The sequence below is a fragment of the Microtus pennsylvanicus genome, chromosome 10 (genome assembly GCF_037038515.1).
Source record: "Microtus pennsylvanicus isolate mMicPen1 chromosome 10, mMicPen1.hap1, whole genome shotgun sequence".
In the NCBI taxonomy this organism is placed as follows: Eukaryota; Metazoa; Chordata; class Mammalia; order Rodentia; family Cricetidae; genus Microtus; species Microtus pennsylvanicus.
In genome coordinates, this window is record NC_134588.1 from 28,089,534 (window position 1) to 28,114,756 (window position 25,223).

General features: G+C 43.1%; 1 protein-coding gene and 1 pseudogene across 6 annotated transcripts in view; one reads left to right on the forward strand and one right to left on the reverse strand.

Moving 5' to 3' along the window:
* Positions 1-460: 460 nt before the first annotated feature.
* Positions 461-20,990, forward strand: LOC142859217 (nucleophosmin pseudogene; annotated as a pseudogene).
* Positions 17,220-25,223, reverse strand: part of Mdm4 (MDM4 regulator of p53) — a 42,321-nt gene continuing 34,317 nt past the window's right edge. For all 6 annotated transcript variants that reach the window (XM_075987933.1, XM_075987936.1, XM_075987934.1 and 3 more), the window contains one exon: positions 17,220-25,030. In XM_075987933.1, coding sequence (XP_075844048.1) covers positions 24,461-25,030 — 570 coding nt within the window. In that variant the 3' untranslated portion in view covers positions 17,220-24,460. The remainder of the gene's footprint in view (positions 25,031-25,223) is intronic.

Sequence of the window (25,223 nt, forward strand, 5' to 3'; positions counted from 1 at the left end):
CTCAGTTCTCATGCACCCCCCGGATCCATGTTCAGTATAATCCTCAACATGATAGTCTGGTGTAGTAGTATGAGCGGCGGGGCTGCATCCCCGGCACCCGGCCGCCCACATGGCTAGCTCTAGATTATGCCCCAAAATAATTACACGGAAACTGTATTCTTTTAAACACCGCTTGGCCCATTATATCTAGCCTTTTTTCGGCTAAGTCTCGCACCTGGACTAGCCCATTTCTTATAATCTGTGTAGCCCACTAGCTGGCTTACCAGGAATGATCTTAACCTGCATCTGCCTGGAGTGGGAAAATCATGGCAACTCCTGACTCAGCTTCTTTCTCCCAGCCTTCTGTTCTGTTTACTCCGCCTACCTAAGGGTTGGCCTATCAAATGGGTCTAGGCAGTTTCTTTATTAATAAGAAATCACTCCCACATCAGTCTGGAGCCCCATAAGAGACGACGGCGTCATGGGGCTCTACCTTGGTGAACAGAATCACCAGACACAGAACCTACCAGCATCTGGAGCACAGGCTTCCATCCGCAGAGCATCAGTACGTCCCTGACGTTTACCAGTTTTAAGAAATTTTGTGGGCTTAGCCCCAATGGTCATCAGCCTTTACCCATATGGTCCTCTCAGGGTTTCTCTTTGTTTTGGGGATTAGATTTGTTTTGAGACAGGGCCTCTCTATGTAGCCCTGGCAGTCCTAGGGCTCACTATGTAGACCATGCTGACCTTGAACTTACAGAGATCCTCCTATCTCTGCCTCTCAAATGCTGGGATTAAAGACATGAGCTACCATGTCTTACTATAAAGTCCTTTACAGAATTTTTAAAATGCAGATGGGTGTTTTGCTCCCTTTGTCTGTTCCCACTGTGTGCAGTACCCGCAAAGGCCACAAGAAGACATCTGATACATACAGCTGTGAGCCACCATGTGGATGCTAGGAATTGAACCCTAACCTTCAGGAAGAACAGCCAGTGCTCTTAACCACTGAGCCATCTCTCCAGCTCCATGTTAACAGAAATTTCTGCAGTACCATCAAACCTAGCCTGCTAGCATGCAGACAAGACAATCAGGATCCTGGGATAAGCGGATGGGTGTAGGAGGAGAGTACTTACAGGTCTCAGAAAAGACTGGCTGGGACCTGATAAACCTGAGCAGCAATTTCTTCGTATGTTAGAGATGAGGGTTTGCGTCCCACATTTACAATTCATCAGAAGGCCGGGCAATGGTGGCACATGCTTTTAATCCCAGCACTCAGGAGGCAGAGACAGGAGGATCTCCATGAGTTCAAGGCCAGCCTGGTCTACAGAGCAATTTCCAGGACAGGATCAAAAACTACAGAGAAACCCTGTTTCCCCCCAAAAAAAAAAAAAGCAACAGGAGTTTGGTTGACAATGCCCGGCTCTCTCCCCCACTTTAGATATCCCACTGCCAAAGAGTCAGAAGCAATAGGGTAAAGGCACAATGTTGCTGGGACCAGAAAGTCAGCCCCCGGCAGCCTCTTTAGGAAAGACTGGAATTTCAGGTGGATTGAGCCCAGTGCAGAGCACCTGGGCACCAGTGTAGGTGCAGCTGGCCTTTTCCCCGTTAGCAGGACCGACAGCTCCCAGAAGGTTTCAGCGAAGGGAACTGTAGACTAAATAGATGGGTTGGAAAAAGTTATGTAGCTCTGGTGGTTTGGTGCTGGACTCACTGGCTGAGAGAGAATAAACGCTGCCAATGTTATGAATAAAGGCAAAAGCCCCTGGGGAACACAGACTTGGGTGACTTTTCTGGTTCCTACACACCAGGTAGAATGACAGAATCTGGCAAAGGACCAATTGCAAGGGCTTGAGCTGTTTGCACTACAACCGTAAACAAACCCTAGAGCAGTCTCAACCTGTGCGCATATCAGATATTTACAGTATGATTATAGTATGATTACAGGACGATTTAGAACAGTAGCAATATTACAGTTACGCAGTAGCAACGATAATGATTTCATGGTGGGAGTCGCCAACACCAGGACCTGTGCCGCAGCACCAGGAAGGTTGAGAACCACTGTTCTGGAGCTGCTGTCTTCCTGGTTCTGCCTTTCAGGATGACCACACCGGAAATCCAGAGACTCGGGTCTGGAAGGGGTGGACACAGGACAGGAATCCCCCGCCTCAGTGGAGTCACTGTCCCAGGAATATGCTCTTCACACCTCTGTCCAGCGACCAGCTTAGACTGTGGCCAGTTCCTTCTGGTATGCACTGTAACCTGCGCTACAGGATCGTGAGGTGTGCAAGACACGAAAAACTTCTACCTGCTAGAATAGTGGTACAACACTTCAGATGGGCTTGACCCACAACAGGTCAGTTATTCAGGTTCACTGACAATTATTTTTGTCTTGGTCTGCCTACTATTTTAAAACCTTATGTTATTACTACTACTACTATTTATAAAATATAATAAAACATAAGTTTTCTAGAAAATCTGTCATTGCAGATTCTCTTGAATCATAAGACAGGTAACAATGGCCCTCCATTGCCACCTGAAAATACCTGACTCAAGTCTGTTAACGGGCACTCTTATTAATATGGATATGGCTCTCTGGCTTACTCTAGTCCCTGCTGTCCCGTCTACCTGATTTCCATGTCTGAGTTTCCACTGAACTCTACAAGTAGGCATCTGTGAGGCCAGTCCTATCCATGTTCCAGGTTTTACCAATGGCTGAGATAGTCTTAGAGTTCAATCCCTTCTGAAGCCACGCTCCACCTCAGGAGTCCAGGAGTCTTCTTCCTTTTGTCCTGTTCCTGTGGCCTTTATTAATATAAAAGCCCTCCAGCCAGAAAAGCGATTCTACGTTTATACCCACACCTTTATACCCACACCTAAATCAGTGGTCCTCAGCAGAGGAAGGTCACCACTAGTAGACCTTTTAAGCTGTTAAGAATGTGCTGCTGTCATGAGGGTCCAAAGATACTCCAGTATTGAAGGGATAGGGTCTCTCGGGGGGGGGGGTCCTCTCTGATCTCACACACACAGCCACTCGCACTCATGGGGAAACAGATTTAAATAGAATGGGGATTAACTTTCTTTGGTGGCTGGTGTGCACTTAGATATGTTCTTTCAGCCAAGGCTTTACTGATGGACTTTAGAAGAATCTTACCAACGATCCCTCAAACACCATGACTATGGGTCTTTAAAGACTTGGACTTAAGGGGTTATCTGCAATTGTACTGAGGAAAAAAGGAACATCCTCAAATTTTTAGGCTACCAGTGCCCTCTAGTGGAAGATAAAGGCTAGGCCTACTGGGTGAAGACCAGAGCCAAGCCCCCCTCACCTGTTTGTCCAGATGCCTGTTTATCAAGCCAGGAGCTGAGGCTGAGACATGAAAGGGTTTGCCTCAGATCACCCGGTAATTAGCTAACTGGCAAGTCAGAATTTGTGTTAAAGCTTTTGGGAATAGGAATAGTATCTCAAACTATTTGTACAATTCAGAGAATGATGAACAATACCCATGTTTTGGATTCTGAGTAAATTTATTAAGTATACAAAGAGCAAATACTGCCAGGCATGGTGGCACACATCTTAACCCAGGCACTCAGGAGGCAGAGGCAGCAGATCTGAGTTTAAGGACAGCATGGTCTCCATAGTTAATTCCAGAACAGCCAGAGGTATGTAGAGAGACCCTGTCTCACAAAAACTAAAAACAGGAGGAGTGGAAAGATGGCTCAGGGGTTAAGAACATCAGCTGTTCTTCCTAAGGACCCAGATTCAGTTCCCAGCACCTGCGTGGCAGCTTACAACTATCTGTAGCTCCAGTTCCAGAGGATCAGTTCCTCACACTGAAACACATACAGGCCACCCCCTCAAAAAAAAAAAAAAAAAAAAGACTGGAGCTGGAGAGATCTCAGAGGTTAGGTGTACTGGATTCATCTTCAGCATTGACAATGTAGTTCAAAACTATCCATAAATCCAGTTCCAGGAGCTCCTTTTGGCCCCTATGGGCGATGCATACATATGGTGCAGACATACACAGAGGCAAAAAAAAAAAAACCACACACACACACACACACACATTTATCTTACAAAGTAGCCAATAGCAAAGAGAAGCCACAGATAGCAAAACATGTTCAAAACCAGCACTAGCAATATCCATCCTTACTGAAGGAAGCCAAGGGAGAGCAAACATGTCAACTTCCACCTGAACAGGTACTGTTCGTTTTAAGAGTTAACTGTATGTAGCCAGGTGGTGGTGGGGCTTGCATTTAATCCCAGTACTCGGGAGGCAGAGGCAGGCAGATCTCTGTGAGTTCGAGGCCAGCCTTGTCTACAAGAACTAGTTCCAGGACAGGCTCCAAAGCTACAGAGAAACCCTGTCTCGAAAAACAAAAAGTTAACTGTATGTGTAGGGTGGTACATATGTACACGTGACTGCAGTGCCAGAGGAAGCCACAGATGTTGGGTCCCCTAGAGCCAAAGTTACAGGCAGCTGTGAGCCTGGGAATAGAACTTGGATCCTCTGGGAGAGCAGTAAGCGCTAACAGCTGAGCCATCCCTCCAGCCCGACATAATACTATTAAATGCTTGCTGTTTTCCATCCTCCTTGTTACATTTAGAAACCAGCTCGGCCAGGACCGGGAGTTTTATCAGACAGTCAAGGGAGGGCCCCCTTACTCCCAGAGTCCACCTAAGCTTAACCAGTATATGACAATTTACCAATGTAACATATCACATACCATAGGTGTGTTCATGCAGAGACATGTGAAAACATACATCTCTCCAACGTCTACTACAGTGACAGTTTCATCCAGTTTTGAGCAGGGTACGTGCCAGCGTTTAAAGATTCCCCAGCACCTGGAGCCTCTGGATGGGGCAGAACAAATGGTTGGTGTGGCTCTCCAAGTGATTCTGACGCCCGCCCAGGACTCAGATGGTTATAGGTTGTGGAAAGTTTCTTGAAATAAAAGCTCATAATCTTTCTGGAGAGGACTTAAGAGTCTATTGACCCTAACAACCAACAAACTAATATAGTAGCTTCAATAAGACCTTTCCAAGTAGTAAGCACATAATTTCTGCCAGCTTCCCTAACCAGGGGTAGGGCATGCTCACCCCCACTGCATACCACCACACATAAGACACTCACAGGCATTTGACTTTCACAGTCCAGGTCTCTCTTAAGCGCTATTCCATTCTGTTTTCATAGGAGCAAAATCAAACACACTTGGCACTCATCTCCTTTCCGTTGTTTAAAAGACTAACTGTTGCCGGGCGGTGGTGGCGCACGCCTTTAATCCCAGCACTTGGGAGGCGAGGCAGGCGGGTCTCTGTGAGTTCGAGGCCAGCCTGGTCTACAAGAGCTAGTTCCAGGACAGGAACCAAAAAGCTACGGAGAAACCATGTCTCAAAAATCCAAAAAAAAAAAAAAAAAAAAAAAAAGACTAACTGTACAGGTGCTCATGGAGACCAGAGCATCGGATCCCTGAGCTGGAGCTTCAGGGAGCTGTGAGTCACCTTACTTGAGTGCTGAAACTCAAACACAGGGCCTCTGAAGGAAAGTTTGTACTGTTAGTCCCCACTTTTTCCTCCTGATACCACAAAAACCTCTTTTATCCATAGTTCCTGTTGGCCTCCCCATGTGCGGCGCACCACGGCCCCGGTCTGCACTCTATGCGCTAGACCCCAGTTCGCGAGCTTCGGGCAAGGGACTGGAGGTTGAGAATACACACAAAGACAGACAGAAACACAGACTTTCAAACACTGGTACCTAAAAGCCCATCTTTAATAGCACCATGTAGACTTAAATACACTGCAGTCAATGGCCAACAGGTGACAATCCCATCCTCTGATCCTCTAAGGTAGGCACAGCTTCTAGTAACTTCAATTAGAAGGTTCTAGGAGGGAAGAGCAGCTGAAGGCCAGGACTCATTAGTCCCAACATCTCCCCCTAAATTTTTTATAAAACAGAAGACCCTCCTGTCTTAGGTTATCTCAGAAGAGTAAACCCTTACTTACATTCGTAGGGTTTCTCTCCTGTATGTGTTCTTTCATGCCTTTGAAGACTACAATGTTGTGAAAAAGCTTTACCACACTGATTGATAGGGTTTCTCTCCCGTGTGTGTTCTTTCATGCCTTCAAAGACAAGGACGTGCAAAAGCTTTACCACACTGATTACATTCGTAGGGTTTCTCCCCAGTATTTGTCCTTTCATGTATTCGTTGTCTCTGACATGTGATGGCTTCACCATGTTGAATATTTTCATCGGGTTTCTCACTAATATCAGTTTCTTCACACCTTTCATTTCTTGTCCCCAAGGTATCATATTATTAAGAAATTATATATTATAAGAAATAACCTAGAACCTCTTAGGTTCTAGGAAGGAAGAGCAGCTGAAGGCCAGGACTCATTACTCCCAACATCTCCCCCTAAATTTTTTATAAAACAGAAGACCCTCCTGTCTTAGGTCATCTCAGAAGAGTAAACCCTTACCCCTTTTGGGGAGGTCCTCTTCCACAGAAGTTGCCCGTCTACGGAGGAGTCTTCATAGTTGGTGCAGTATTTGCAACCAAATCTGGAGTACGTTCAAGTTACTGCCAAACAGGCTCAGAAGGACTTGCTAAGTGACCATATGCTGCATTCTCATGGGTTGTCTGAGCTTACACAGAATTCAGAAATGAATGCCCATGGCAACAGGCATTAAGATTGCCAGCAAGAGGGTCCCCAATCACCAATGGACCCAGTCTCCCATTTGGGCTATGGTATTAATTGGCAGTGGTATGATGGCTGATACCCAAACCAACAAGGCAGCTCTGGAGTGCATCCCCAGCAGTTGCTCATCTTCAGTTTGATAATGAAAGGGTGAGATAGATTCAAGTTCCTGTGTCTGGGTTATTTCTTATTATAATACTATATATTATTTGTTAACATTAATATACCTTGGGGACAAGAAATGAAAGGCATGAAGAAACTAATAGTGAGAAACCCGATGAAAATATTCAACATGGTGAAGCCATCACATGTCAGAGACGACAACGAATACATGAAATACTGGGGAGAAACCCTATGAATGTAAACCATGTGATAAAGCTTTTGCACGTCCTTGTAGTCTTCGAAGGCATGAAAAAAACACACAGGAGAGAAACCACACAAATGTAATCAGTGTGGTAAAACTTTTCCACAACATTGTAGTCTTCAAAGGCATGAAAGGACACACATACTGGAGAAAAACCATAAAATGTAATTAGTGTGGTAAATAATTTACATATTACAGTAATCTTCAAACGCATAAAAGAACACACTGGAGAGAAACTATAAATGTAAGCAATGTTGGAAGATGGTCCTTGTAGAACTTTTGATAATTGATCCCCAGCTGCTTTGTTAGGCAGGGCCTTCCACGCTTTAGTGGCAGCTGCAGCTATTTGGGCGAATACTCCTGGATCACACAGAATTTGTTGCCGCAAATCAGCATAAGCCCCAGCCCCAGTTAACATATCTAAATTACGTTGAACTTGACCCGCTAGAGTATTTAACTGTGCCGTTTGCTTACAATTTTCCTGATATTCCCCTCGCCATAGGAGATAATCTCCCCCAGATGAGACAGCACAACATAATTGCTGCCAATCACTTGGTGTTAAATTCATAGCAGAGAAAGATTCCACCATGGCCAACGTGAAGGGTGATTGAGCCCCATATGCAGCCACAGCTTCCTTTAATTGTTTCATTTCTTTACTTTAAATTCTATTGCAAAATGTTGAATTATTTGCCCTGGGTTGTTGGTGTCTGGCACCTCCATCACCGGTGCAACCATGTGTACAGGACGGAAACAAACTCGTTTTGTTCAGTGCCAAAGCCCTTACTCAACTGAGACCACCAACCTTCATTATTATAAGCCGGTGGGGCCGAGGGAGTTGGATGTGAGTCTTTTTTTACTCTATGTTTTCTCAGCTTTCTAAAGAAATTCTTAATTCCTTACGTATAATTTCTTCTTCTGATGAATCCTCACTATCCTCCACTAGCTCTAAATCAAATTCCTCCCTATCGTCCAACTCTTTTCTGAACCAAAAAAAGATACCTCCCATCTTTACTCCTCAATACGTCCTCGTCAGCCAGGAACAACGCTGTCCGTTTACCTCTCTCGGAGGGGCTTCCAAGGGCGATCTCTCAGCGTTCCCTTTCTTGGTGTGGACCTCCAATTGCTGTGCACTGTGGCCCTGGTCTGCGCTCTATGTGCTAGACCCCAGTTTGCGAGCATACGGAAAGGCGCTAGAGGCTCAGAATACAGACGCAGACTGACCGACACGGACCTTCTGATACTCCTGGCACTGCTGTGGCATCCGCCAGGCTAGGCACCGACTGGGCTGAGGCAATGTGCCTTCCACCACAGCCACCTAGCAAAGCTCTGCTCCAGCTCTGCCTTCTAGCCCCAGCTGCATTCCTTCTGGGTCCAAACTGGTGCGTGGAGTGAAGCGGAACTCAGGAAAGCATGCTTGCTGCTCTGGAACCACTGAAGGAACCCAACTTAAACAATCTTTTAGGGAATTTGGGCGTTGTCAACCTGTCTGGCTACTTCCTGCTGAGCGGGGACGCTGCATTCTTAGGGGTATTTGCGCCAACATTTCAAGAGGTCTCGGTGATTCAAACCACGTGAATCTCGAATAAATCCTCAGGTTCTCATCGTCTGTGGAGACAAAAGCAGAACCTTTTTTTTTCCAAAACATCATTCTTAAGCCCACACTTTAAAGTCAAAATACCTTTCTTAGCAGTTCCTAGAATCAAACGTCTTTCTCCAGTCCAGAACACAAAACATAATCAACATCACACATCTGTACACATTTATCTTTTTGAGCTGTCTACATTCTATCTGTTGGAGGCCATCAATTCACCCTCCCGCCTCCTGTTTCAGAGGGTGTGCCTATACGTCCCCTCCATTCCCTCCGGCTGGGGACAACCCTGTCCGCTTACCTCTCTTTCTCGGTTGGACTTCCACTTGCTGCCTGCATGGCCTGGAACCAAAACCGAGCTAAGAACGTCAGGATTAACACATACCCCAATCTACCCTCAACTTCCGAGGGCGACCTCTCAGCATTCCCTAGTTTCTGTGTGGACCTCCAAATGCCCCGAGGCCCCGGGCTGCGCTCTATGCACTAGACCCCAGTTTGCGAGCTTCAGGCAAGGGGCTGGAAGTTGAGAATACACACAAAGACAGACAGAAACACGGACTTTCAAACACTGGTACCTAAAGCCCATCTTTAATAGCACCAGGTAGGCTTAAATACACTGCAGTCAATGGCCAACAGGTGACAATCCCATCCTCTGATCCTCTAAGGTAGGCACAGCTTCTAGTAACTTCAATTAGAAGGTTCTAGGAGGGAAGAGCAGCTGAAGGCCAGGACGCATTAGTTACAACACCTGTGTAGCCCACAATGGCCTTCAATTTGCAATCCTCCAGGCTATTTCCCAAGTGCTGGTATTAAAGATGTGTACCGGGGGTGAACCTAGGGCTTTATTCATCCTCATGTATTTATTTACTTATTCTTGGGACAGAGTTTCACTATTTAACCCTCAACAGGCCTGGAACTATGTTCCAGTCTAACCTCAAACTCAGAAATTTGCCTGCGTCAGCTTCCCAAGAGCTAAGCTTAATTAAAGGCATGTGTCACAACACCTGGCTTTACTGTTCTCGTGAGTGGCACCAATCGTCCCAGCAGCTGACTCTCCTTTTGCTCACTCTACACCCATTCCTAAGTTGGCTGTGTTTCCCACGTCTTTTCCCAAACCCAACCACTTTTTAAGTCACTGACAGCAATTCTTGGTGTCTTAAACACATATCTAACGTCTTTAACCTTTAACACGTCGTGGAGAACAGAGAAGTCGCTGTTGCATGCTCTTCATTCCAGGCCTACTGCCATGTCTTGGGAATGACACCATTTCCTGCTCCAGATTTATACAGCCTATGCTCCCTGCTTCTGCTCTACATCACTTGCCTACTGAGCAATAAAATGTACTTGTAAGAGCAAACTGTCTGTCTAAGATCCTTTCGCAGACACCAGTTTCTTTAGGATATAGGAGATTCAAACTTTCTAGTGCAGCATAAGCTCTTCTGCCCCCTCAGCAATCCAGAGCCTTTGCCCCACCTCATGCAGGTTCCCCAGCAAGGATTCCCACCTTCAATTCTTTCCCTGCTGCCTCCTTGGTCCATGTGGAATTTACCTTACAGACCCATTCGCCCTTAAACTAACTTGAGGGCAGCTTCCTTAGTCATTATTGTGTTCACAGTACATTTAATATTTACTGGATAAATTTACTTTGAAGAGGAATAATCAACCATGAATTCGAGGTTGAGAACATGCACAGTAAGACTATCCCCATATTCTCAAACTGTATGTAGTACCCCCTCTTTTTATATGTTTAAAGGTTGTGTTTTGTACATCTAGAAGAACGGATGGGGAGAAAACACTAATTTAGAATCTACCAAGTTTTGTAAGCCCAGCACTAGGTTTAGCTTACCTTCCCTCCAGCATCAAGAACATGAATCTTCAATCTTCAGCACCATCAGCTCAAATAGAGCAGGGCTTAAAAATTTGGATTATATTACAAAGTAACAGAAATGGCAGTGCCTACCTACAATCCCAGGACTTGAAGCCGAGGCAGCAGGATCACAAGCTCAAGGCTAGCCTGGGTTACATAAGCAGATTTTCCACCCCAAAACAGTAACAAAACACCAAACCTTAAAGAAGTCACAACATGTGAGAGGTTGTAAGATGGAATTGTCTCCGTTGCTCCTCTGGCGTTTTCTAGTCCTCCATCCCTGCTATTTCTAGGTGCACACTGCCCCATCCCCAGGGTCTCACACAAGTGGAGGCTGCACACACTGAGACAGTATTATTTATCTGGCTCTGTGAACAGTGCCCAGAGTTGTCATACACAATCTGTACCAATTACAAGGCAGTCCAACCTCACCAAAGGCTGAGAAGCCATTTTAGAGGTAAACAGCATATGCAATATCAAGCTATCCCACCACAGAACAGAAGCTGAGGACCAATGGGTAAGGCAGCCCTGCGATTCAATATAAAATATTTACACCAGACAGGGTGGCACATACCTTTCACCCCAGCACTTGAGAAGCAGAGGCAGGCAGATCTCTGAGCTCGAGGCCAGATACAAAGCAAGTTCCAGACCAGCCAGGGCTACATAATGAAACACTGTCTCAAAAAACAAAACAAAAACACTGTTTATAAAGAGCTTCCATAAATTTCATTAGTTTTCCAAGGACTCTAATCTCCAGAAGTTCAAGAGTCAGGGACCATTGTCCTAAAGATGATAGCAGGGACCATTGTCCTAAGGATGTTTGCAGAGAGCCCCACATCCCAACTATTTAAAGAATTATTTGTTAACGGAACCCGCCCCACATTCCAACTATCTAGAGAATTGTTTGTTGTTGGAATCAGAAAAGGAACATTTCCGCTTGCACAGAGAACACTAGGTGTGCTGACTGATGACCTTTGCTGCCCCGGCAAGGTTCCTTCTTGCCCCCGCCCCCCATCCCAAGCCAAATTCCTCATTCAAGGGCTGTATAAGCCACAACCATTACCTTAATAAAGTGAGACCTTGACAACAGAACTTTGCTTGGTCTCCTTTCTCTCTCTCTCACCCATGATTCTTTCAGGTAGTGCTTCTTCAAGACCCTGAATAACTGGACCTGCTGGACGGGTCGAGTGGCGCCTGAACAGGGACCTGAAGCACGGCCAACTACCCCAACTACCGGACGATGAAGGCGCAGTCCCGGGATAAGGAAGAAAAGGTTCTGCTGGCTGTAAGACTCGAACAGATCTGCAGGACAAGGTAAGGCGCAGGTTCATTGTCGTCCAATAGACATGGGAACAGTTACTTTCAAAGGAAGAGAAATTCATACAAGAATTTAAACAGTCACTCAGGGAGAGAGGAGTAAGAGTCAAAAAGAGAGATTTAGCTGAATTCTTCTGTTTTATTGATGAAAAATGCCCCTGGTTGGTGTTGACAGGGCCAGAAATTCACCCCCAGACATGGGGCAGGCATTCGGTAAACAGGATGTGTTTGCTTGCGGACTCAAAAGGGGGTCCTCAAGACGTGAGGAGTAAGGGTACAATCCACACAGCTACGCCTGCCAAGCAGGCTGGCTGCCAGGGCTAGAGAGCCTATGTCTTAACCCCCTGCCATACGGAGCAGAAGCTGCCAGGCAGGTTTGCTATAAAGGGAACTAGCCTCAGAAAACTACAGCTTCAGGACAGTAAAAGGAGGTTAATATGCTTCTTTTCCATTTTATAATTTTGCTTCTTGGTCAAAAATCTTTAGTTTGTAGGCATATAAATTTATATCCAAGGTAGGTTAATTTCAATACTGTGGTTCTGTAGGAAAGTTTTAAAATCAAAGATTGTAATACAGTCAGAGGATTTTAAAATTGTTTAGGCTATCCTAAGTTTTTATTTCTTTCTTATAAAGTTGAGGATTGTTCTTTCGAGTTCTGTGAGAAGTTTTGCTATAACTTTAATAAACATTCACATTAAGTCTGTAGGTGAGTTCTGTGAGGAATGTTGCTATAATATTAATGGACATTTACACTGAATCTGTAGATTGCTTTCAGTGAGATTGTCATTTTTGCTGTGTTTCTTCTACTTTCCCAAGAAAATAGGAGATCTTTTTATTTTCTAATGTATTAAATTTTTTTTCTTAAAAGAGTTAAAGTTCTTATCATGCAAGTTTTTCCATTTATGTGGCCCGCTCTTGGGTGGGAGTCGAGTTGTCTCAGCTTATGGTCCTTTCCTGCTGCCAGGTGTTGCTTCAGGGTGGACTGCTAAGACTAGAACCTCTTATTAAATTTATCAAGGGCTAGAGTTCTATTCTGACAGATAGTAATGATTAAAAATAAAATAAAAAACATTTCCCCCTTCACAAGCAGAGATAACAGAACTCAAACTTCTGTCCTGCTTGCTTAGAGTTACTACAAGATATTTTATGATATTTATGGCCATTTAAAAGGATGATGTCTCATTTATCCTAGGTGTATAGGGGTATATTTTGGGTTATTTTCAGATTCTGGCTATGATAAAGTAATTCTGCTGTAAGCATAGCTGAGCACATGTCCTTATAATATGGTTGAACAACTTTTGTATTTAGGCCCAAAAGGGATATTGCTGAGTTTTAAGGTAGATATTTGCCTAATTTTAAAAAATAGCCATACTATGATCCAAAAGTGGCTGTGCCAGTTTGCACTTCCAACAATGGATTTTTTTTTCTTTACCCAGATTTTCTTAAGCATAAATTGTTAGTAATTTTTAATCTTGGCCATTTTTACAAGAATAAGATGAAATCTCAAGAGTTTTGATTTGCATTTCTCTGATGGCTAAAGGATGTTATGTTTGAGCATTTTTTAAGTGTCTCTCAGTCATTTTTAAGTTCATCTGTTGAGAATTTTCAGTTTATGTCTGCAACAAATATTTTTATTGGATTAATTTTTTGATAACTAATTTCCTGAGTTCTTCATATATTTTTGGAGTGGGTTTATGATAAGTAAAGATCTTTTCCTGCTCTATAGTCTTGTTATACAGAAGTTTCTCAATTCAGGAGATCTAATTAATTGTTTCTCCCAATGTTTGTGCCACCAAGGCTATATTTAAGATGTGGCAAAGTATACTTCTAATTTTTTCTCTGTGAGGTTCAATGTAATTTTTATATGCTGAGGCCTTTGACTCATTTAAACTTAAGTTTTGTACATGGAGATGGATGTGGATCTATTTTTATTCTTCTACATGTTGATGTCTAATGAGGCCCAAATCATTAGTTAAAATGATTCCTTTTTCCATTTTCCTATCTGCAAGGCAGACTTGCAACTTAAAAAGAGGATAGCTTATAAACTTTTAATTAGATATTCAATGGTTAAAGCCCTAGTTATAATATTCTTATGGGAGACCTTGAGCCAATTGTATCGGCGTGAATAAATGCAAGGCAGATATTAAAGAATATATACAGCTTTAATGTTTAAATAAACTTACAGAACCGAGGTTCCCACGTAGCCGTTTCACAGGAGGCAGGAAAAAGGGGCGAGCCGCCTCCCGCGTGCCCGATTTATCCATATGCATTCGCCCGAGGCAAACCCGCCCCCTAAAGGGGCTGGCTTCATCCTACAGCCAATAGGTAAAATTCTTACAAAAAGCAATGAGCCAGTTTCCAATAGAGAGCTTATAAGAGCTGCCAGACAGGTACTCAAGCAGGTAAAGTATAGATCAACAGGTAAAGTATACAATAATCAACAAGTACAGTATATTAATTATGATTCAGCTATGGAAAGTGTGTGTATTAAGTGTAAAACTTATTCTACAACAGTTTTATGAAAAAGCAAAATGCTGTTTATGGCTAAACCTTCCCAGTTTTGTCAGTTAAGATATTAAACTCTTAATTTAGAGCAGTAGCCTGTCTGGTACAAAAGGGCAGGATAAAATCTGGGAGATGTCTTAATAAAATATTGACTATGATCAATGTTTCTTATACTAAACAATAGATTCATTGATAATTTTAAGATTGATTCCTGGACAATTGTGTTTACTCAATTCAAAGGCCAGAATGTCACGGCCACCCTAGACCCGCAAGGATGACACGACCACCGGAGCTCCTCTCACTGCAGTTTATTCCAGAACTTTATTCACTTTCTCACTTTTCCTCTCTCTCCGGGCAAACCTCTACCAGCCCTTAAGTAGGCATGGGCTGCCAACCCCGAACTGCCAGGTGGGCACTGTCCATAGGCCCACACATATGCAAGCAGCTGATGATCACTGCATGATCATGGCATAGGTCAGACTTTAGCCATAGGAGTTGATTATACATCTCCATCAGTTGTGATTCCACGCAGCTCGCTACACAAGAACAATAATCTTTTCCCAGATGATCATTGCTACAATTCACACAATTGTATTTTACTGTTATAGCTAAAAATCCCTTAAAGGATTTTATACTAAATTTTACAAATGGCTCTTCCAATGGAAGAACTGCATATATGGTTAATAATAAACAGAAATTGGGGAGCGTACCAAGGCTCCTTGAAAGCAACTTATAAAAGTTGCAAACAGATCCTGATGCAAACAGATCTGACATGATGACACCAAACTGACCTTTACTAAGGCAAGGTTAAAAAAAAAAAAAAAGCCCTTACAATGCATTATGAAAAAACCCGACCTATACATATTTGGGGTCGAGGATATGTTTGTGCTTTTTTTTCACAGAAAGAAAATAAAAGCTGGACCTGATGATGTCGTAGCTACAAACACCCCATAAAGGAGTTCCAAAAACAATTGGAGAGGAATCATTGATGCAGTCTTCCCTGCCCCCAAGGAGAGGAGTGCCTGATAGCAGGATCTGCTACCCCACTCTACAGGGTGTCATTCTGCCTCCAGAGTCCCAAAGAGATATAGCTGAGATAATTGCCAAGATGTGCTTTAGATAGCTGAATCTAATGCACCTGCCCTGAAGCACAAATGCTGAGCTGCTTCCAAACCTGGGACGCAGACACAGATGCCCTGCTGAGATGACCTAACCTTGGCGACTACAATTTTCTGCAGTTTGAATTGTTTGCTTTGGAGCTAAGATGCAGACGAAACATCCAACTGTTTTAATCCTTGGGAAACAGAACTCATTTTGATTAAAATACTAACCCCTCTTCACTTAGGAAGGGGGCAGACTGGGATTTGACTGTTGCTCAGAGACTGGAATTGGTGTTTGATAACAACAATGTCTGTCATTGTACTCTTACTGGAATTGACCTAATATTTGTAACTGCTTATAGATGTTGGGAAAAGTTTTGACACATGCTGTAAAGTGTTTGGGTTTAATGCATATATTGAGAATTTTAAAGCCGGGCGGTGGTGGTGCACGCCTTTAATCCCAGCACTTGGGAGGCAGAGGCAGGCGGATCTCTGTGAGTTCGAGACCAGCCTGGTCTACAAGAGCTAGTTCCAGGACAGGCTCCAAAACCACAGAGAAACCCTGTCTCGAAAAACCAAAAAAAAAAAAAAAAAAAAGAATTTTAGATTTTGATCCCTTTACACTGCCCTAATTTTTGGCAGGCAGCACTCATAATCTTATGTTGGAGTAGGCATTTAGGAAGGAGTATATACCATGGGCCAGACTAAAAGGTGAATACTGGGTTTGGAAGGTGCCCTTTCTTCTTATGTCCAGAGATTGAGTCATTGGTGTCCAAATTATATCTTTACTCAACCTATACGAGACACCTTTTATTTGAGGAGCTCCAAGGACAGGCAACTTGTGGCAGGAACTCCCCCCAACCTAAGACAGGGCCCTGGGAACCCTAGGATGGATAAGGGGGGGAAGACCTGGTCCCCACTCGACCTAAGATGGCCTCATCGCAGGCCATCATTAAGGGCCAAAATAAAAAATATAAATAAAAAATAACTATTGCTACGCATAAGGCACCCCTCTGTTCCCAGGAGAGGAAAAAATGCTCCACCACTCGAGAGGATGGTCCCTCCTTGTCCCAGTCCCTTCTCCTCTAGGTCTGACAATGTGGTTAGACTCTGACTTGGTGCCCTCCACTTGATAAGCTGCCGGCCATAATAAAAGGAAGGGGGATATGTCAGGGACCATTGTCCTAAAGATGATAGCAGGGACCATTATCCTAAGGATGTTTGCAGAGAGCCCCACATCCCAACTATTTAAAGAATTATTTGTTAACAGAACCCGCCCCACACTCCAACTATCTAGAGAATTGTTGGAATCACAAAAAGAACATTTCCGCTTGCACAGAGAACACTAGGTGTGCTGACTGGTGACCTTTGCTGCCCCGGCAAGGTTCCTTCTTGCCCCTGCCCCCCATCCCAAGCCAAATTCCTCATTCAAGGGCTACATAAGCCACAACCATTACCCTAATAAAGTGAGACCTTGACAACAGAACTTTTCTTGGTCTCCTTTCTCTCTCTCTCTCACCCATGATTCTTTCAGGTAGTGCTTCTTCAAGACCCTGAATAACTGGACCTGCTGGACGGGTTGTTCAAGAACTGCTGCTGGACACTTTAGCAGATGCTAGGGACATAATGATTAGACACATTTAGCTCCATATTTAATATTATATCTGCAAACGTTGAGTTTCATAAGTGGGAAGAAGAAATGAATACAATTACTCTAACAGGAAACTTGGGGGGAAGTTGCTACTGACTTTAAGTCTAATCACTTCTCCAAATCATGCCAAAGAGAACAGAAAATGGGCTAGCTGTACATAAACAAAATTACTTTATTTCCAATAAAGACAACACACAGTGAAATGAAAACTGTTTAATCACATAAAAACACAATAAAAAAGGCCGTAGAAGCATTACATAGTGCAAACACCCAGGTACAGGGCTATTAACTCAGTGGCACTGTAGGAAATTACACAAAGACACATGGAAACACTTTCCTCCGGCCTCACTAGTAAGCTGCCATTCTTCTCAGTCTATTACCCCTCATTTGCTACTACTTTACTGGCGACTCCCCGACCAGGATGCCAGGAACTGCCTGTTTCTGCACACCAGCAGAGCATCTTATGCCACCTACTCAAGTGCACATAAAAAGAATTCCTACACAGCAAGGCCTCAGCAAGAACGTTCCATGAGAAAGGATGTACTGTTCATATTTACATGCACTTCTCAAGAACGTCCCATGAGAAAGGATGTACTGTTCATATTTACATGCACTTCTCAAGGCGTCTGAAGGATAAAAGACAGCATGTGAGCAGAGGACTCACAGTAAGCAACACAGGCTCTGGCGAACAGGCAGCAAGGAGAACTGCTTCCAGAACTCAAGGGCTTCTTAATACAAGCCTCACAGTACAGTCGACTAAGACTATTAGCTTCTTACACCTTCTTCAAGGCAGTAAGTTTTTAAGAGTTGCTCCCCAATAGTCTCCACAACAACCTGAGGTAGAAAGGGGTGGTGTGTATGTTGGTGTTACAAGTGAGAAAAACTGCAGCTTACAACTTTCAGACTAGGCTACAAGCTGCTGGGGTAATCTTTCTTTAATCAGGAGGAAACAATTCATAGCAAGCTACAGACAGTCTTGTTCAGACACTGAAACTTCTACTATGCCAAGTACATTGCATTTCCTATTACTGTGTTAGAGGGGTGGTGTGGCGTCCTTACTGACAGGGAGTGAACGATGGAGAAACAAATGGGCATGCAGAGGGTTGGAAAACTGACCTCAAATTCCTCAGTGCTCAGACAAATCAGCTGTGAACTAATTACCAACCCATCACACATACAAAAGAAGCCATCCAGCTGATCTCAGTTTCCCTCCTCCCTAAGCTCATGGTCCTCTGCAAACACAGACACAATATTGCTTAAGACTGGCCGAAGAAGGACCGTACATAAGTACAAAGCAGCTCTAACTACCCAGAGAGAAAGATGGCCTTTGGCATAGAAGCAAGGTCCAAACCCAGTTAACTTCAAACCAGGATAGCATAAAAGCAACCATAAAGGAGAGAGGGAAGGAGGAAGGGGAAATGCCTACAAACATCCAAGTACTTGCTGTTTAAAATACAAAACACCTTTGGATAACAAATAAAATGCTCTGATTGGCTCTCAGGTGTCTAAACACAATGCTGATCTTTAGTAAAGCATTTGCCAAACTCTAACACCACTGAAGGAACTGTCCTGGTAGCACTACTTGCCCTTATAGCTTATCTCTGATTCCTCCACCTTAAGAAATGGGGAGTGCTACTGGCTGTGCTGTGCTGCTAGAAGGGACTAGAGGCTCCTATGCAAACGCAAATAAACAGGGAAAGCAGCACCGTGAATATGAGATCAGTTTCTGTAACATTAGCCATTCAAAAGGCTACTAAGGATGGGTATGGTGACAGATGCCTTTAGGCCTAGCACTCAGAAGGCAGAAACAGACAGATCTCTGTGAGTTTGAGGACACCCTAGTCTACAAAGGTTCTAGGTCAACCAAGGACTATACATGGAGACCCTGTCTCTTTAATTTAAAAAAAAAAAGGAGGGGGGCTATTGAGGGAAGAATAATTTATAGTAAGAGTTTCTTTACTAATGCCACATTCACCAATAATGGCATTACTTGGGATTGCACATTTATTACATCAAAAGATCTCAAAATGTCTACACAACATTCTCCCCAAGGAGGGAAGGGCTAGCAGCTCCTCTAAAGGAAGCACATAGTAACTGCAGACAACAAAGAGCTGTCAATAGAAAAAACACCTCCAAACAAACTGGAAACTGCTCCCAAGCTAGGTCTAGGGAGTGAGTCACTTCAACCACTTGTCTCAGATACTCATTTCCAGGTTAGACTCAGAAGGCTCAACAGCTCCTCTCACAAGCATAAACGGCAACTATCTACCCATAAATCTAGGGAATCTGGTGATATAACCTCACCATTCCCTATGGCAGTGCAAAATTCCACCCATCTGTAAACATTGCACACTTTACTTTTGGCACAGAGGACAGCTTCTGGGTTTATCATTGAAGTGAAGAGACTAAACAGCTAATTCTTTATCTAAAATTTCTGAGCAAAGGTAGCATCAATCTAGATAGTGTGAACATACATGAAAGGTTGGTTGGAGGAAACAGTCTTCTTTAGGCTGAAGCAACAATTTAGGCTAAAAGGAAAAATAACAGTCACAGTATCTAAAGCCATGTACTTTCGGAGTTCACAGAACATCATGGGAACAGAACAAAACAAAAACACTGACAAATAGCTAGTCTGGAAGGTTCTTCCTTTCTAAAAAGAACCAACCAGGTAACATTAAGGAACTGGAAACATTCACCAATTCCTCAATCAAGACTTTTCAAGGGAACCATTACATTGAACTGACACACGTGATCCTGGCTTTCAGAATAAATTCCTTCAAACCATGTAAAGTATCACATACATCTAAATATGCACAAATAATAAACATATTATCACACAATCACAAATGCTTGGCAGTAAAACGTGCTATTACACAATTCTGTGGCAGTTAGAAGGCTGGCTTGGCTGCTCTGATCCACCAGTTCCAGCCCTCACTGGGAAATCTGACATAGATGGGCCAGGGAGGCAGTGACACCAGTGTAAAGGCTTGGCCTGAACTTCTAGTCTGACACAGTGGTAAATACATAAGCATACTAACACCGTATGTAAGGTAACAGGGAGGAGCCTTTTCCAATCACCTGTCAGCTCTGCTCTGACTTTCTGTCAAAGATAGTATGATCACAATACTAACTTAAATGACAACCAAAGTAAGAAACTTAACCAGGACATGCCTATAAACTCAGCACTCGAGAGGCAAAAGCAGGAAGATCACTGCAGGGTTGAGGCCAGCCTGAGATACAGGTGAGGCCTAGGCCAGTCATAGCTAAACAGCAAGATCCTGCCCCAAAAGATGAGGAGCACTGGGATGACTTAAAATACATTCTATTTTGAATATAGTTCTTGGAACTGAAAAGGACTCAGTTCCTAACACCACCTGTGGTCTTAAGGTTGAAGTGTGGTTCAGGGCCTGTGAACATTAGTGGGCAGCACCTAGTAGCTGTGGAGGAAGATGCACAGTCAGAGATGAAGATGAGGAGGATGTAAAGCTGTTGAGTATGTCTGGAAAGCCATCTGCTCCTGGAGGTGGCAACAAGGTTCCACAGAAAAAAAGGAAAATTTGATGAGGATGATGATGAAGATGAGGAAGCTGAATAAGTTCCAGTGAAGAAATCTGTATGAGACACCCCAGCCAAAAATGTATAAAATTCAAACCAAAATGGAAAAGACTTAAAACCATTAACACCAAGATCAAAGGGTCAAGAGTCCTTCAAAAAACAAGAAAAAAAAAACCTAAAACACCAAAAGGACCTAGTTTTGTAGAAGACATTAAGGCAAAAATGAAAGCAAATATAGAAAAAAGTGGCTCTCTTCCCAAAGTGGAAGCCAAGTTCATTAATTATGTGAAGAATTGCTTCCGGATGACTGACCAGGAGGCTAGTCAAGATCTCCGGCAGTGGAGGAAGTCTTTTAAGGAAATGGTTTAAACACTTTGAAATATTCCATCTTAATTTCTGTAATAGTTGATATATCTGGCTGTCTTTTTTATAATGCAAAGTGAGAACTTTCCTTACTGTGTTTGATAAATGTTGTCCAGGTTCCTTGCCAAGAATGCATTTTCTAAAATGCCTGTTTAGTTTTCAAGGATGGAACTCCACCCTTTACTTGGTTTCAAGTATGTATGGAATATTATGATAGGAATAGTAATAGTCTTGGTCAGATGTGGAAACGGTAGGGAGACAAAAATATACATATGAAATAAACTCAGTATTTTAATAAAGTAAAAAAAAACTCAGTTCCACTCAGGAGGATTGGATACATCACAGCCTGTTCTGAAGCAGGAATTATGATTGGTGACATCTGTGATCATCTCTACACTACTTTGTTATTCTCACTACCATGGAGATGTGAATAAAGATGTCTGTAATCAGTCTCTCAAAGAAGCTGCACATCACGCCAAATAGGAGCTACAGGGCTTTTAATACTCGCAGAAGGTAATAGCAAAGGCTTGGCCACTGAGGAAAGACAAATTCTACTTTATTTGCTACAACTAGTGAAATTATCAACTGGAGGCAATGACAAGATATAGCTAAGAAAGAACTCCTTTGAAAACTGGTGTTTTGAATGAGAATGGCCCCCATAGGTTCATGTATGAATATTTGATCCACAGTTGGAAGAACTGTATGGGAGGATTAGGAGATGTGGCCTTGTTGGTAGGGGTGTGTCACAAGTGAAGGCTTTGAGGTTTCAAAAGCCCATGCCACTCCCAGGGTTCTCTACCTCCTGCTCTCCAACGTTGGTACCATCATGAACTAATCCTCTGAAACCATAGCCCCAATAAAGGCTTTCTTCTCTCTGCTGCCTTGGCTGGAGTGTTTTGCCACAGCACTAAAGAATAGCCAGACACCAGTCGGAAGCAGAAATGGGCCACTGCTATGAAAGACCTGGCCACATGGCTTGTTGGAGAAATGTAGAAGACTGGGACTTTGGACTAAGAAAGTGGTTGAAGCTTGGAAGAGAGTAGTGCCAAGAGCCATGTGGTCTGTGGAAGTCTAGATCATGAAGTTTCAGAGGATAACACTTATTTAGCAACTGAGAAAAAGACTATTCTTGGGATGTTTTGGCAAAGTATGCGGCTGCCTTCTTCTGCCCTTGTCCTAAGAAGCTGCCTAAGCCTAAGTGAAAAGTAACAGACTAATTTGACAGAGGAGCCTTCCAAAGAGCTGAATGCTGACTCTGCAGCATAGCTGTTAGTAACAGAAAAGAGCATGTGAGGCAGAAAGACTATCCTATACAGAGTATGCAGGAAAGAGCACCAGGGAGGTTAATGCTGGGAGCCAAGGCTTGCACTCAAAGGCTGAGATTAAGGAGAGGCCTGATCTGAAATGGAGGGAGAAATGCCCTCAGGATAAAATCCCACCCAGCTAAACATCCCTCTTGTGAAAGGAAAAAGCCCAAGTGTGACTGGGGGGGGGGGGGGGCAGGCTCTCCTAAACAGGTAGAACTTGCTTGGCAGTGTAATCTGGCTATAGAGTATTAGAGGATACATGAGCAAAGGGTTGTGGAAACTTCCTCCATGGTTAAAGAGAGCCACTGAGGCCACACAATGAGGAGATTGTAAATGCAGAGGTGTTAAGAGTCATGTGTTACCTGCCAAGGAGAGCTGCATACAAGAATGGAAACAGAGAAAGCATGTTGCAGTCAGCAAAGCAAGAAAGGAGGCTTTATCTAAGCACCAGACATGATGACAGGATTTGGAATTGCTCTACTATTCCTTGAATATACTTTTTAGAATGATGATGCATATTCTGTGCCATTGTGTATTAGAATAAAATTTGCTCTTTTGATTCTGGTTTCAGAAGACTGACTTGACTTTTAAATTATGTCAAAACTAAAACACAGAATTTCTGAGGTTGGACAAATGCATTTTGCACTACCATATGGTCAAAAGCCTATGGGGGCTAGGGAGTGGAATGTGGAGGTTTACATGAGAATGGCCACCACAGGTTCATGTTTGAATACTTGGCCCCCAGTTGTTGGAACTGTTTGGGACGGATTACAAGGTGCTGCCTTGGAGGCAGTGGGGGTCAAGGATTTCACAAGGTTTTTTTCTCTGCCTCCTACTTGCAGATCAAGATGTGAGCAATCAGTTTTCTGCCATCATGGATTCTAACCTTCTCGAAAGGCAAGCCCAATTAAATGCTTTTATGCCTTGGTGTTTTGTCACAATTGAAGAGTAACTATGGAAAAAATTGGGGAAAAAAGAAAGAAAAAAGGAGTAACTATGACAATTAACCCAATAGGCATTTGGTGCAGTCAGGTCTAGTGGGAGGGCAGTGGGGCAGACAGGGAACACAGAGTCAACGCAAAAACACATGCTAATATACCTCCCCTTAGTAGTAATTATAGAAGCCCCAATGCTCTTGGTCCAATAGGCACATCATGGGATTAGTTACCATATGTCTCCCCATTTCTAAGAGCAGGAGCCATTGGAAAGGCTGGAACAGCTAGATGTCCCCCAAGTTCAATAGTTATACAGACTTGGTCTTTAAAATGAGGTATTCATATTCCTGGGGAAACACCAAGATCTATCCCATGGGTTCAGCAGACACAGATAAGTATAGGGAGCTTCAATGTGAAGATCTTCGGTTTGTATACTAAATTGATGTGGTCTAAAATGACTAAGCAAAATTGAAGATCAATTTGTTTCCCTCCATTTTCACAAATCCAACACTCCCTCTTCTCTCCACTTGTTCAACCCTATCACTGGCCATTGCCTCGGATTCTAGAGGCAAAGTACAAAAACACCTAACCAGCTTCCAGGAGACAACTGCCAAGTGTTGGCTACAAAGCCTATACCTTCTCTTTGAGAAGGCTGTGCGGAGATGTTCACTCCTGTTATTTTATGTAAACCTGAGAGATTCTGCTAGGCATGATGGGACAGCCTGTAAGCACAGCACACAGGTGGGAGAGACACAGATGGTCAGGAATAGAAGGTCATCCTTGGCTACAGTGACTAATCAGATTTGTTTCTTCAGTGTTGGTCCTAGTATTTTTCTAATAACTACCTTAGATTTTGATGTCCCGAGAACATTATATAACAGCAGGGTAGAGTATAAACCAACTAATGCATTACTCTAGGCAGGGAATAAAAGAATGCATTGTTATGTTTATGTTGGCATCATTCCCATTCAAGATTTAAGATTTGGAAGGAGAACAAAGTGATTTAAGTATCTAACATCAATGAAACCCTCAAACTGATCTTCTAAAATTCCATAAATAAACATATACAATGGGTCACACTCATGAAAAATGCTCAATACTGACTCTTTTAAAAACAAAGTCTCACTATATGACCCAGACTGGCATCAAAATAGGTGATCTTCTGCTCCTGCCTCCAAGAATACTGGTTTTTTGAGAAATTACCTGATCCTAATATTTCTCTGCAACTGATTCAGCTATGCTATAAAAACTTTAATAACCAACTGAATCTCTTTCTTACAAGAAGGACATGAAGCTCCAGCCTTCTTTAGTCTTCTGGCACATTGGAAACACGTCGTCAAATGGCTCGTTCTCCCATGAATAATGTTCCCATCCCGAGGCCTTTTTTCACATAAACTGCATGGCTTCAAGATATTTTTAAAATCTTCCATACTTTCTGTATCTGTTTTCTGTTCAGAAAGGATATCTGCTTGTTCTCTCACACTTGAGATGGTCTCTTGGCTTTCAGAACTATGAGCCAAATCCAAAAACTCCACTGAGTTACAAGGGTTAAACTTGGTATTCTCTTCCTTTAAATACACATCTTTAGGCCTGACCACTGGAGCTGAAACGGTTCTCCGGCAATCGGGGACATCGATTCCTTCATTCTCTTTCTTTTCATGTATGGCAGTGATATTAGATGTGGAGAGAGAATGAGTTAATTTAGAACAATCCGAATACCAATCCTTTCTTAAGGCCCAGCAACGAAAACAATACCTCTTGCTTGGAGAATTAAATTTTTTGCACTCTGTACACTGCCACTCATCCTACAAAAAGTTAAGTGAAGTCGATTAAAAATGTGGCAAAAGAGATGCTAAGAAAAATATGTTCACACACACACAATAACAACAACAAAGCAAAAATGGAAGATAGGCCAAATTCTCATTTCACTAAGTATCTGTCTAGATAACCCATACCAGTGGTTCAACCTGAGACCTGAACAAATTCAATTCTCCCAGG